At 50.9% G+C, this 13,717-nt stretch overlaps 1 protein-coding gene across 1 annotated transcript; it reads right to left on the reverse strand.

Annotated features, from left to right (window-relative positions):
• Positions 1 to 5,148: 5,148 nt before the first annotated feature.
• On the reverse strand, positions 5,149 to 13,022 carry irak1 (interleukin-1 receptor-associated kinase 1; the record flags this gene model as incomplete). The annotated part of the gene is made up of 14 exons (XM_080468585.1): positions 12,754 to 13,022; positions 11,456 to 11,623; positions 11,237 to 11,365; positions 11,039 to 11,127; positions 10,787 to 10,957; positions 10,606 to 10,670; positions 9,952 to 10,063; positions 9,755 to 9,876; positions 8,383 to 8,596; positions 8,197 to 8,265; positions 7,596 to 7,683; positions 7,420 to 7,514; positions 6,345 to 7,148; positions 5,149 to 5,778 (listed from the first exon to the last, which is right to left on the reverse strand). The coding sequence occupies exons 1-14, from the start codon at positions 12,863 to 12,865 to the stop codon at positions 5,149 to 5,151; spliced, it is 2,868 nt and encodes a 955-aa protein (XP_080324711.1). The 5' UTR covers positions 12,866 to 13,022.
• Positions 13,023 to 13,717: the final 695 nt, after the last annotated feature.

Below are 13,717 nucleotides of genomic sequence, written 5' to 3' on the forward strand. Positions count from 1 at the left end.
CTCTAACCCTAACCCCGTTAGCTCTAACCCTAACCCAGTTAGCTCTAACCCTAACCCAGTTAGGTCTAACCCTAACCCCGTTAGCTCTAACCCTAACCCAGCTTCTGAACCCTGAACAGCAGAACGTCACGACTGGAGCCTCGACAAGCAGGAAGCAAAACATTCAAGTTTTCATTTCAAACACAAAAACTCTGACTCCTGCTGCCAGAACCAGAACCAGAACCAAAACCAGAACCCTAAACATAACCCTACCAGAACCAGAACCCTAACCAGAACTAGAACCCTAAACATAACCATAACCCTAACCCTTCCAGTCGCCAGAACCAGAACCAAAACCAGAACATAACCCTAACCAGAACCAGAACCCTAAACATAACCAGAACCCTAACCAGAACCAGAACCCTAAACATAACCAGAACCAGAACCCTAAGCAGAACCAGAACCCTAAACATAACCAGAACCAGAACCCTAAACATAACCCTAACCAGAACCAGAACCCTAAACATATCCAGAACCAGAACCCTAACCAGAACCAGAACCAGAACCCTAACCAGAACCAGAACCAGAACCATCACTTTATTTCCCCTGTTTCCTGACTAGTAGTCGGTTCCACAGTGACCAGAGGAAAAGTGCTCTTAGTCCCAGGAAGTAGAACGTTGACAGGTTCCTGTGGGCTGCAGCGATTGGCTGAATCACATTAAGCTGCTTTTAGTTTAGAAGACATGTTTTATTGGTGTTTATTCATTTATTAATTAACCAGGAAACAAACCAGGTCCAGATCTGATTGACTTAAACTAGCAGTGATGAATTAGTTGATAACATTGTTAGTTGTAACTCAGTAGGGTTAATGAACGGAACACATAGAACCTTTAAATAAAACGTCAGAGAAATGATGTAAAAACTGGAACAAATAGAAAGAAGAACCTGGAATTATTTTATCAGGGACCTGAAATATTGGATGAAAAATGAAGAACATTATTAGGAAAATGTTTGAAACTCTAGTTGTGGGAATAATAATAAAAGAGTTTGACTGTCTAGTAGGTGTAATATTAAGATCAATACTAGGGACGGAACCATTCCCTGTTCTTTAACATAATGGTCATTAAAATAATAGCAGCATCTTAGAAGTGTTGGTTCCTCTCCTCCTGCTGGTGGGGATCCTCACAGAACCTCAAAAGACTCCACCGTGGGTTGATGAAGGTTCAGGACAGAACGAGGTTCTCTGGAGAGGTTCATGAAGGTTCAGGACAGAACGAGGTTCTCTGTAGAGGTTCAGGACAGAACGAGGTTCTCTGGAGAGGTTCAGGACAGAACATGGTTCTCTGTAGAGGTTCAGGACAGAACGAGGTTCTCTGTAGAGGTTCAGGACAGAACGAGGTTCTCTGTAGAGGTTGAGGACAGAACGAGGTTCTCTGTAGAGGTTCAGGACAGAACGAGGTTCTCTGTAGAGGTTGAGGACAGAACGAGGTTCTCTGTAGAGGTTCAGGACAGAACGAGGTTCTCTGTAGAGGTCTTTCTCTTCATTCTAAACTCTCAGATCTGTTCTTCTTTAGCAGCTTAGCAACGAGCAGAATCTGGAGAAGAGTCCTGCGCTTCAGGCGGCTCCCTGCAGCGAAACAAGCGCTCCTGATCACGAGACGCCACCAAGTGGTTCTGACTCCACTCAACAGCAAGGTCACTTTGTGATAGTAAAATCAAACACACCCCTGCAAGGGAGCTGCTCTCCAAACCAACAGGCACCCCCCCCCCCCCTCCCCAGGCCCTGAAACAAACACACCCACATCAATGTTACATAAAACAAAGATACCCCAGTGACTGATGAGGAGGGAAGGGGAGGGTCCTATCAACAAATCAAACACACCCTCAGGTCCCTGCCTGCTGGAACACAGCTAAACTCCACCTGCCTGTGGAGTCAAGAGTAAAAACTTCTGGGGTCACCAACAAACCAACAAACCCTCATTGCTCAAGAGGATCAACAAATCAAACGCACCCTGAGGTTACGGTGTGCTGTGAGTAAACACCACCCGTCTGCAGCGCCCTTCCCAAATGCACATCAACAGCAGAGGAAAACAAACGCACCCTCTTATCACCGAGCAGGGAGGAGATAAAGCTACAGGCTGACCTCTGACCCCACACCCCTCCCCCGCAGTGACCCACTGACTTACTGAGAGCCAAGCTCGCTCGCCCATCCCCTCAGGACATGTGGATGGAGAGAGAGAGAGAGAAAGAGAGACAGAGAGACAGAGAGAGAGAGAGAGAGACAGAGACAGAGAGTGAGACAGAGAGAGAGAGACAGACAGACAGACAGAGAGACAGAGACAGAGAGAGAGACAGAGACAGAGAGACAGAGACAGAGAGAGAGACAGAGAGAGACAGAGACAGAGAGAGAGAGAGAGAGAGAGAGAGAGAGAGAGAGAGAGAGAGAGAGAGAGAGAGAGAGAGAGAGAGAGAGAGAGAGAGAGAGAGAGAGAGAGAGAGAGAGAGAGAGAGAGCTCAGTTGAAACATTTATTTGTAATTTCTTGTAACAGTAAAAACAGGAAGCGAGACAATGATGAAAAAAAGAGATGAGTCAACAAATCAGAGTGAGACAGTGGAATCAAAATGCAGTCAGTAATTAACACACACACACACACACACACACACACACACACACACACACACACACACACACACACACACACACAGGAGTGTGGACAGACATGGGCAGATATGAATGAAGAGCCAGAAGCTTAAAAATAGACAACAGATCCAGCTGCTGTGTGTTGTGTGTGTGTGTGTGTGTGTGTGTGTGTGTGTGTGTGTGTGTGTGTGTGTGTGTGTGTGTGTGTGTGTGTGTGTGTGAGCGCCTTCAGCATGAGGGAGCTGCAGTGGACTCACCTGTACTGTAGAAGGCGCTGCTGGGAGCGTTCAGGTGGAGAACCTCATGGTGCTGAACTGAGGAGGAGGAGGTGAAGGAGAAGGAGGAGGAAGAGGTGAAGGAGGAGGAGGAGGAAGAGGTGAAGGAGGAGGAGGTGAAGGAGGAGGAGGAGGAAGAGGAGGAGGAAGAGGTGAAGGAGGAGGAGGAGGTGAAGGAGGAGGAGGTGAAGGAGGAGGAGGAGGTGAAGGAGGAGGAGGTGAAGGAGAAGGAGGAGGTGAAGGAGGAGGAGGTGAAGGAGGAGGAAGAGGTGAAGGAGGAGGAGGAGGTGAAGGAGGAGGAGGTGAAGGAGGAGGAGGAGGTGAAGGAGGAGGAGGTGAAGGAGAAGGAGGAGGTGAAGGAGAAGGAGGAGGAAGAGGTGAAGGAGGAGGAGGAGGAAGAGGAGGAGGAAGAGGTGAAGGAGGAGGAGGTGAAGGAGGAGGAGGAGGTGAAGGAGAAGGAGGAGGTGAAGGAGAAGGAGGAGGAAGAGGTGAAGGAGGAGGAGGTGAAGGAGGAGGAGGAGGAAGAGGTGAAGGAGGAGGAGGTGAAGGAGGAGGAAGAGGTGAAGGAGGAGGAGGTGAAGGAGGAGGAGGAGGAAGAGGTGAAGGAGGAGGAGGAGGTGAAGGAGGAGGAGGAGGTGAAGGAGGAGGAGGAGGAAGAGGTGAAGGAGGAGGAGGTGAAGAAGGAGGAGCAGGAGGAGGAGCAGGAGGAGCAGTAGGAGCAGTAGGAGCAGGAGGAGGTGAAGAAGGAGGAGGAGGTGAAGAAGGAGGAGCAGGAGGAGCAGGAGGGAGGCTAAACCCCAGCAGGGCAGTTCAACTGCATGTCAACACCTGCAGGTCAGCTGGTCCTCACCTGGTCGGAGGTCAGAGCCCCCCCCAATCGTCTCCTGGTCTCCATCGCCATGGCAACGAATTGCTCCGCCTCCAAAACCAGGATCCGGATGGAAGCCTCCTCGTCTGAGGGTCTCAGGTCTTCTTCACTTTGTCCCAGACCTCTCCTCCTCCTCCTCCTCCTCCTCCTCCTGCTGGATCCTCACTTCTCCTGCAGACAAACTGTCGTGTTTCTTTCAGCAGCTTCAAGCTTTGGTGTGAAACTTTGATCTGAGTAGCAGAGCTGCACCACGACTCCTCCTCCTCTTCCTCCTCCTCTTCCTCCTCCTCCTCCAGCCAGACATCTGAGCCAGACCGGCTCTCCTCCTCTTCCTCCTCCTCCTCCTCCTCCTCCTCCAGCCAGACCGGCTCCCCTCCTCTTCTGCTCCTCCTCCTCGGTCTGTTTCTCATTTTCCACTTTTTCTTTTTTTCTTTTTTGCGGCTGAAATCTGAAGCGAAAGAAAAACTGGAGAAGAATTCCAGCTATTTCTTCTTTTCTTCATCTTTCCGTCGTCGCGACAACCAACCTCCAGGACTGCTTCTTCTTCACGGTTTAAATCTCTCGGGCAGTTAGTCTACCACCAGGGGGCGCCACCCAACTCAACCAGACCGATCTGATCAACTTTCACTGTTTAAAAGTCAATCAAACCTTCTCATGCTGCTGGTGAACTCTGCCCCCTGCTGGTTAACCCCGGTATGAACAACTTTCTAAAAAGTCAGAGTGAAACTTGGGAAAGTTAGAATCTCGAATCAAACTAGTTTAAAGTAGTTTGAGGGACTGAACTTTAGAAAGCTGCTGTGTCCAGCAGGTGGCAGCAAAAACACCAACACACACACACTGCAGGTAAAAAATAATGTTTGACATGTTTATGTTAATTATACCCCCCCCCCCCCCCCCCCCCCCCCCAACACTTGAGAGATTGTAAAAATATAATCTTAAAAAAAATACAGAAAAATTCTTAATTAAAATATCTTAATTTATTTGGTGAAAAATTTCACAATAAAATAAAGCATTTGTTGAAATGGGATTTTACCAGACAAAAAGAAAATATTTGAATGATTTTTTAGAACCAGAAGTGAGAAAAGTCAAGTTAATGCAAAACTCTGACAAGCATCAGTTAATATGAAACCTGGAGATAAAGTCGTTGAAATGTGGAGAACGTGTGGAGAACGTGTGGGAAGCTCTCGGAGTGACTTCAGCATTAATAAAGCTCCGGGCTGATCGGAGGATGAAGGGAAAGTTCAAAGCTTCATGATGGTTAATGACCGAAGACGTGCAGACTGATGAAGAGTCGCCAGGTGATGAAGACCTGGAATTCTTCTCTTTGAAAGACAAACCCAGAGAGAGACGTCGAGCAGAACCGTTACTGGACGATGGTTCTGCTTCACACAGAGGTTGAGAACCAGAGCGTCAAGACGAGTGTGAGCGTTTCTAACAACAGGTGATCTTTGGAGAAGATCCTCCTCCAGCGTCCAGTCCTCCAGCGTCCAGTCCTCCAGCGTCCAGTCCTCCAGTCCTCCAGCGTCCAGCCCTCCAGCGTCCAGCCCTCCAGCGTCCAGTCCTCCAGCGTCCAGTCCTCCAGCGTCCAGTCCTCCAGCCCTCCAGCGTTCAGTCTTCCAGCGTCCAGCCCTCCAGCATTCAGTCCTCCAGTCCTCCAGCGTCCAGCCCTCCAGCGTCCAGCCCTCCAGCGTCCAGCCCTCCAGCGTCCAGTCCTCCAGCGTCCAGTCCTCCAGCATTCAGTCCTCCAGTCCTCCAGCCCTCCAGCGTCCAGTCCTCCAGCGTCCAGTCCTCCAGCGTCCAGTCCTCCAGCCCTCCAGCGTTCAGTCCTCCAGCGTCCAGTCCTCCAGCGTCCAGTCCTCCAGCGTTCGTTTGGTTCCAACACCACCAAAGTGATCAGAACTTTCACGGCTGCGTTGGAAACCTTCAGGTGGAGTTCAGGGTCGTTTGGCGGGAAGGAAGTCGAGCTCGTCACTTTCCTCTGGTCCTCTGAAGTCCTGCGAGCTTCTCCCGCCGTCTGAAACCCAGCAGGAGAGTAATCACATTACTCTCAGCAGCAGCACAAACTACATTCTATTACATTCCAGGAACTTGTGATCAAAACCAACTCACAGGCGGAAACTACACCGTTTTCAGAACGCCGTCGTGGAAATGCGGAGATTTCTGAAACTAAATTGTAAAAACGATGTGATTTCAACTGAGACGTCGTCGTGGAAACGGGGCCTCGGTTCCACTGAGCTCAGGACGCGAGTCGGAGGTGGAACTTCAGCAGGTTAGGATTTCACTGCGCTGCTGTTTACTGGGGGCCGTTCCTGTTCCTCAGCATTAAACAGCTTCCCGCTATCTCAACAGGCTAACAGCTGGTGGGACCTAGCATTAGCATTAGCCACTGTGTCGTTAGCGAAGGCTAACATTCACAATCTGACTGGACCGTTTCCTGCAGGAGGGAACGCATGAATCCTGAAGTCACCAGCAGTCAGCATTCGTTCGTTCAACCAGTCACTCGTTTTCTGTTTTTACTGTAAATAACAAATAAATCCACTTCAGGACGGAACTAGAAGGAGACGGAGACTGAAACCAGACCAGAACCGGGACTGAAACCAGACCAGAACCGGAGATGAACTGATGGTTGACAAACAGCGAGGTGATGAAGGAGAAGAGGAAGAAGAAGGAGATCAGCTCCGGCGTCTGGATCCGTCCCTCCTGGTTCTGACTCTTCTCCTCCTGCTGGCATCTCCTGGGAGGGAGGAGGTCTGGACCTGGTGGACCAGGAGGACCTGGTGGACCCGGAGCCGTACCTGAGTGTCCAGGAGATGTGGACTGCAGAGACTTCCCAGGAGACTCTGCATGCAGCCCCCCCTCTCTGGGGTCCGGTCCTGCAGGTGCCACCCTGAGGGGCCCGGGTGGAGTCCGGCCTCTGGCAGGGAGGAAGTGGTCGTGGTCCTGGTCCTGGTCCTGGTCCTCGGTGGGAACAGACGGCAATCTGAGCTCAGGTCTACTGGTCCCGTTGGACGGGAGGTACTGAGAGAATCCTCGACTCTCATCGGTTTCACACGGACCCACGAATGACGAGGAGGAGGAAGAGGAGGGGGGGGGAGGAGAAGAGGAGGAGTGGAGTGGGTGAGGAGCCGTGAAGGAACTGAAAGTGGAAGATGAAGAAGAGGAGAAGGAGGAGGAAGAGGAGGAGGAGGAGGAGGAGAGCTGGGAGGGGAAAGTGTTCTCTCGTGGTCCCAGTCTGGACAGCTGCTGGACCAGAACCCCCATACTAGAGTCCAGGGAGTGGGGGGGTTTGGGGTGCTGTTCTGGAGGGTTCTGCTGGTTCCGGGGAGACGAGGACCAGGAGGAGTCCTGCACAAGTCTGAGGACCTCTTCAAGGTTCTCCAAAACCTGCAGAGAAAAAACACCAGGGTCACAAACTGCAGGGGATCCAGACAGGAGCCCTGAGGAATGCCTCCAGAACTCCAGACCCTGCTTCTGTCGAAACCCAGACTGGATGGACCTGAATTCAAGGAGGTCAAGACTACTGGAACCTGAACTTCAGAGTCCAGATCATCTGAACCTGAATCTAACACCCTCCAGACCAGATCCAGACCTCCCGGAGCAGTTTTGTGTCGTGGCCCTCCTTGGAGTCCAGATCTCTAGGAGTGTCGGTTCTGACCGTGATCATCTTGGGTCTTTTCTTCCAGAACTTCCTGAGACTCTTGCAGGCCAACGCCGCCACCTGCTGGCAGCCGGGGGGCTCGACAGTGCCTCCTGCAGGTGGACAGAGAACAGCAGCTCACAGACCGGCGGCTGCCCTGAGGAGGTGGAGTCACGGTCGGTTCCAAAGGTCACCTGAAGTCAGATGTTGGTCCAGCTGCTTCAGCCACACATCTGGAGACGATTCGGACTGGTTCTCTTCCAGACCCTCCACCAGGTCCTTCTGCAAACCAAAACCGGAACCACCAGTGAGGACCTGGACCAGAGCAAGAACCAGGCGGCGGTCCCGAATGGAACTAGGCAGAAGCCTGGCTGAACCGTCCAGGACCAGGCGACGCCATGTTGGACAAGCTCCTGTACCTCACTGTGTACTAGTACTACAAGTCGACACATGAAAACTACAGTTTCATTAAATAGAAACGGACCCGTGTCAAAAACTTCCTTCGTATTTAATATTATTTTGTTTTGACAGAACACCCACACGACCATTCTCCAGCGAGCAGACTAGCCACCACCAGTACTAGTTAGTCCTCCCTAACTAGGAAGTTGGACTGTTAATACATTGACTGTCAAAATAAAACTACCAAATTAGATTGTATTACAGTGACTGTCAAAATAAAACTACCAAGTTGGATTGTTATTACAGTGACTGTCAAAATAAAAGCACCAAGTCCAGGAGAACCTGGGCTGGAGTGGTGACACAGAGTCTTGGTACGATAACGACGTTTGATCTGACCAGGTATCGATCTGGAGACGCTCGGTGTTTCTCCACCGCTCGCCGTCCGGTCAGCACCTCCAGCAGCACCTGAAACACGCCACGTTCACCAGAGTCACGACCAACAGAAGGGTACTTGGGCTCCTTCATCAGAAGACCGACGAGGTTTCTACTTCCTGTTGGGACCAGATGAACGGTGCGACTCACCACTCCGAAGCTGAAGACGTCCAGCGTCGTCCCCAGCTGGCCGTTCCGCAGGTATTCCTCCGGCAGGTAAGCTAGCGTTCCTCTCACAGTCTCCGTTTTACCGATGGAGCCCGTCTGCGTCGTCAGGCAGCCCGACGAACCGCGAGGCCGAAAACGGGCCAGACCGAAGTCCGACAGCTTGGCCTCCATATGGCGGTCCAGCAGGATGTTGGAACTGCTCACAGTCACAGGAAGTTGTAGTCCAAGTATTTCACCAGTCACCTAGACCCACGCTAAAGCTAGTCCTAGCCCCACGCTAAAGCTAGTCCGAACCCCACGCTAAAGCTAGTCCTAGCCCCACGCTAAAGCTAGTCCTAGCCTCACGCTAAAGCTAGTCCGAACCCCACGCTAAAGCTAGTCCTAGCCCCATGCTAAAGCTAGTCCGAACCCCACGCTAAAGCTAGTCCTAGCCCCATGCTAAAGCTAGTCCTAGCCGAATGCTAAAGTCAGAATTAGCATTATCTGAAAAGGAGGAGTACCTCATTCAGCTTGAACTAAGGCCCTGATTACACCACAACGTTTCATGTGACGACACCTCATCCTCCAAAAAAGGAGAGTGTTTCCACTGCAGCAGCAGAGACAACGGTGTAGTTAGTCTGCCGGGCCACTGGAGGGCGCTGCTGCTTGATTTTGTAATGAAACCACACAGACGTGTGCAGAGAACCAAACACTGTAAAGGTGAAGAAAATGTAGAGAACCTGACATCCTAGTGGACTGATGAGGAACCGGATGATATCAGGGAGAGTCTCAACTATTAAACTACTGATCTGGAGGATAAAACTAGAATATGGACCGCGGGTCGTACCGCTATGGGTCGTACCACTACGGGTCGTACCACTATGGGTCGTACCACTCCGTTTATCTACAACCGGATGAGCAGGAGGGAGGGGGGGGGGGTGAGCAGGAGGGAGGGGGAGATGAGCAGTAACAGGCTCTGGAGCCTCCATCAGTCTCTGCAGGAGGGAACAGAGACCGTGAAAGAATCTTTCCACTTTGGGAGCCGGATTAAAACCTTCATGGACACAGTGGATCAGAACACTGGTGTCGTGGAAACGGACCCCCCAAAGGTGAAGAAAGTTTTGCGGATACACTCGTATTCGTTGTCGTGGAAACGGGGCCGAACTCATCTCTGCTAACAGACACATCCAAGCTGTCCCGCTGTTAGCAGTGTTAGCATTAGCATGTATCTAACGGTTAGCTGTCCGCCTGCTTTCCAACTAAACTACTTCCTGTATCCGTTGGCTGGTAAAGTTACTCCACTTTTTTAAGGAATAGCAACTGTAACGGAGTACTAATGTATAGGAACTAATGTAGTTTTTGTTGAACCACCAACCTCTTGACGTCTCCATGGATCAGAGACATTTGTCCTCCTGGAGGACGGTGGAGGAACTGCAGCGCTGCTGAAGCTCCCGTCACAATACTGATTCTCTGAGGCCAGGACAGAACCGCACTTTCCTAAAACACACACCGAAACATGTCAAGTGTGTGTGTGTGTGTGTGTGTGTGTGTGTGTGTGTGTGTGTGTGTTACATTGTGTAGCTGGTCCTCCAGAGATCTGTTGTGCATGTAGCCATAGATCAGACACATGGTTCCTCCTCCGACACTGAAGCCCAACAGATCCACGATGTTCTGGTGTCGGAACCTGAAACACACCTGAAGGTGTTACTGCATCACGCTCCGTCACCACGGCACGATCATCAACAAATACTGCTGATGCACAGATACCAAAACCACTATCGGGTCTGATACTGCACCGAGTACTGGTACTCTTAACAGATCCCCGATGCAACCTGGACAGTATTACGTGATGTCATGCAGCGGCAACGCAACCGAGGACGAGCAACATAAATTATGTTCTGACAAAATATCAAGAGGAGCAACACCAGCAACTTGGTCACCAGCAACTTGGTCACCAGCAACTTGGTCACCAGCAGGGTGAGCTCGATGTGCTCAGTAGTTTAACTGCTGAGCACATAACTCCGAGCCATGCTACATGCTACATGCTAAACCTGATTAAAGCAGAGAGCTGCTATGCTACCATGGACTGGGAGGCTGGTGGAGGTGACGTAGCCTTAAAGGAGCTACAGGTTAGTGCTCACTAGTACTCGTCCTTTAGAAAGCTGGAATCGGTGCATCGCTCCTATATCCAACAAATATAAGGAATGATGGCGCGTATTCTCTCACTTCGACAGTTTCTCCACCTCCGTCTGGAAGCTCTCCCTCAGCGTGTTCCAGTCCAGCTCGCCGTCCTGTCACCATGACAACAAGAGACCAGTCACATTCTGCCGCCAGTCTCCTCTGACTGTCACTTATCTGGTTTCTGTGTCTGGCTGTAGGGGGCAGCGCTGTGCTGTGATTGGCTGACCTCTTTCAGTCTCTTCACGGCACAGTCGGCATTCCCCAGAGACGCTCGGTACACGACGCCGAAGCCGCCTTCGCCCACCTGGCGGGCTGCGGAAAAGCCCTCCGTCCCAGCATGCACCTCTTCGTACGTCCAGCACATCACCGCAGCGCTGCACGACACGGTGGCGGCGGACTGGGAAGTGACGACATCATCATCATCATCATCATCATGACTCATCATGACTGTGTGTGTGTGTGTGTGTGTGTGTGTTACTTGGGCTTGTTGGTGAACACAGGACAGCAGGCAGGAAGGGGGCGGGGCCGGCGGTGGTAACAGCACCGCTCCTCCGCCGCCTTTATCGACTGAATTAAGACGAGAAACATGTTGATGTCAGCAAAACGGAGAGCTGTGATTGGCTGATTGATTAATAATCAGCAGCCGGTCCAATCTGATTGGACGTGTGTGTGTTACCCGCTGTGCTCAGTTGATTGGTGCTGAGAGTGGGCGGAGCTTCAGGCTGTTTGGGGTCACCCTGAGGAAGGGGTCGAAGCGCCATAACTGGAGGAGGGGGGAAGGGGGAGGGGTTCAGACTGGACGTCGCTGCAGAAAGACAAGCAGGTTGGAGGTCAGAGGTCATGGAGGTCAGAGGTCATGGAGGTCAGAGGTCATGGAGGTCGGAGGTGAACTCACAGCTCAGGATAATGTCTCGCTGGCGGAGTAACTGCAGACGTTCCAGAACGTCTACCAGATAGCCGACTCGCTCGTTGCGGTTCTCGAGGTGTCGGATTACCCAATCGGTGCGCCGCTCGCTCCGGTCGGCGAGTCGCACGTCCGTCACGTTCCTGAGGACCTCCGACGCTACGAGACCAGACAAAAAACAAACCTTTAAAATCTGTCGTGTTTTCGGGGCAGAAATCCAACGACTGAGAAACTCAAAGTTGCTGTTTGCTGACACCTTGTGGTTGATCTGCAGAATGTCACCCTCCAGTAGAACCAGAGAACCGGGCCCATGAAATGTTCCAGAAACACAAAACGTCTGACAGCTAGCCAATCAACAACCAGAACCAACAAACAACCAGAACCAACAAACAAACAACCAGAACCAACCAGAACCAACAAACAACCAGAACCAACAAACAAACAACCAGAACCAACCAGAACCAACAAACAACCAGAACAAACAAACAAACAAACAACCAGAACAAACAAACAACCAGAACCAACAAACAACCAGAACCAACCAGAACCAACAAACAACCAGAACAAACAAACAAACAACCAGAACCAACAAACAAACAACCAGAACAAACAAACAACCAGAACCAACAAACAACAGCTTCCATTTCCAGTCATTTTGACGAAGAACCCCCCGACAGACTGAATCAACAAGGTTCTTTCCCCGTGACGGACTGGACACCTGTCCAGGTGAACCTGACCCCGTCCTCTGGGATCAGCTCCAACGCCCCACGACCCCGAACAAGAACCTGAACAAGACCCTGAACCTGAACAAGACCCTGAACCTGAACAAGACCCTGAACAAGATTCAAGATGGATGGAACAAAGTACCTGCCCACTAAACCACCACCCTCTTTCAGCCAGATGTTCTACCAACATCCAGCTCGATTCAAACGACACCACCACAATGAGAACCTCCACAAACCACCAGAACCTCCAGAATCCTCCACCAACAACTACTTCAGTGTTCAATGACGTGATGACATCTCCACCACCAAGACCCTCCAGAGACCCTCACGTTCTGCCTGAACCAGAATCTGATCAGAACTCTGATCTAAAGTACCATCTGCTGAACGTTTTTCACTCTGATTTAAGTGAATAAAGTGATAAGAACCCCCCGACACACACACACACACACACACACACACACACACACACACACACACACACACACACACACACACACACACACACACACACACACACACACACACACACACACACACACTCCTCCAGGTTGAGTTCGGACTCACCGAAGCGGGTCCAGTCCGAGTCCGACAGGACGTCCATGGCCCGGCAGAAGTCGGAGATGACGGCGGAGGGCAGATTGTAGAGGAACTGCCCCCGAAACCCCCCTGAAGACATCTTCTCACCGGAAGCTGAACCCAACCAGGGGGGGAGGGGGGGGGGGGGGGTTGTTCAAAGCTGGTCCACAACCCGATCAGAACCGGATCACTCCCGATCCAAACTTCTCAACTATTCACGAGTTTTAAGCCGCTTCCTTTTCCGCCCTCCGAATCGAAACGCTCACCACAATAAGAGCTGCTTCCGGTTCAGCCTGACAAAGTAACAGCTTTTTATTAATGTGTCTTTAGGAGAAGAAGAATTAAACATTAAACAGCAACAACGATCTCATTCTAATCCAGTCAGGCCACAAAGAAGTAAAATACGATGGAAAGTTTGACGAGAATTCAAGAATAAAAAATAAACATTCCAGCTTCAAACTTCTTTCATCTTTTCAGCAACAATTTGGATTTTTGAAATTATTCCTGAAGTCTCCTGAGCTCTGCTGCCCCTAGTGGATGAATGGGTGGATGGATGAATGGGTGGATGGATGATTGGATGGATGAATGGGTGGATGGATGGATGGATGGATGATGGATGGATGATTGGATGGATGAATGGGTGGATGGATGGATGGATGGATGGATGATGGATGGATGAATGGGTGGATGGATGGATGGATGGTGGATGGATGGATGGATGGATGGATGGATGGATGATGGATGGATGAATGGGTGGATGGATGGATGGATGGTGGATGGATGGATGGATGGATGGTGGATGGATGGATGGATGATGGATGATTGGATGGATGAATGGGTGGATGGATGGATGGATGATGGATGGATGGATGGATGATGGATGGATGAATGGGTGGGTGGATGGATGGATGGATGGTGGATGGATGGATGGATGGATGGATGATGGATGGAT

Source organism: Lipophrys pholis (assembly GCF_963383615.2).
Source record: "Lipophrys pholis genome assembly, chromosome: 8".
In the NCBI taxonomy this organism is placed as follows: domain Eukaryota; kingdom Metazoa; phylum Chordata; class Actinopteri; order Blenniiformes; family Blenniidae; genus Lipophrys; species Lipophrys pholis.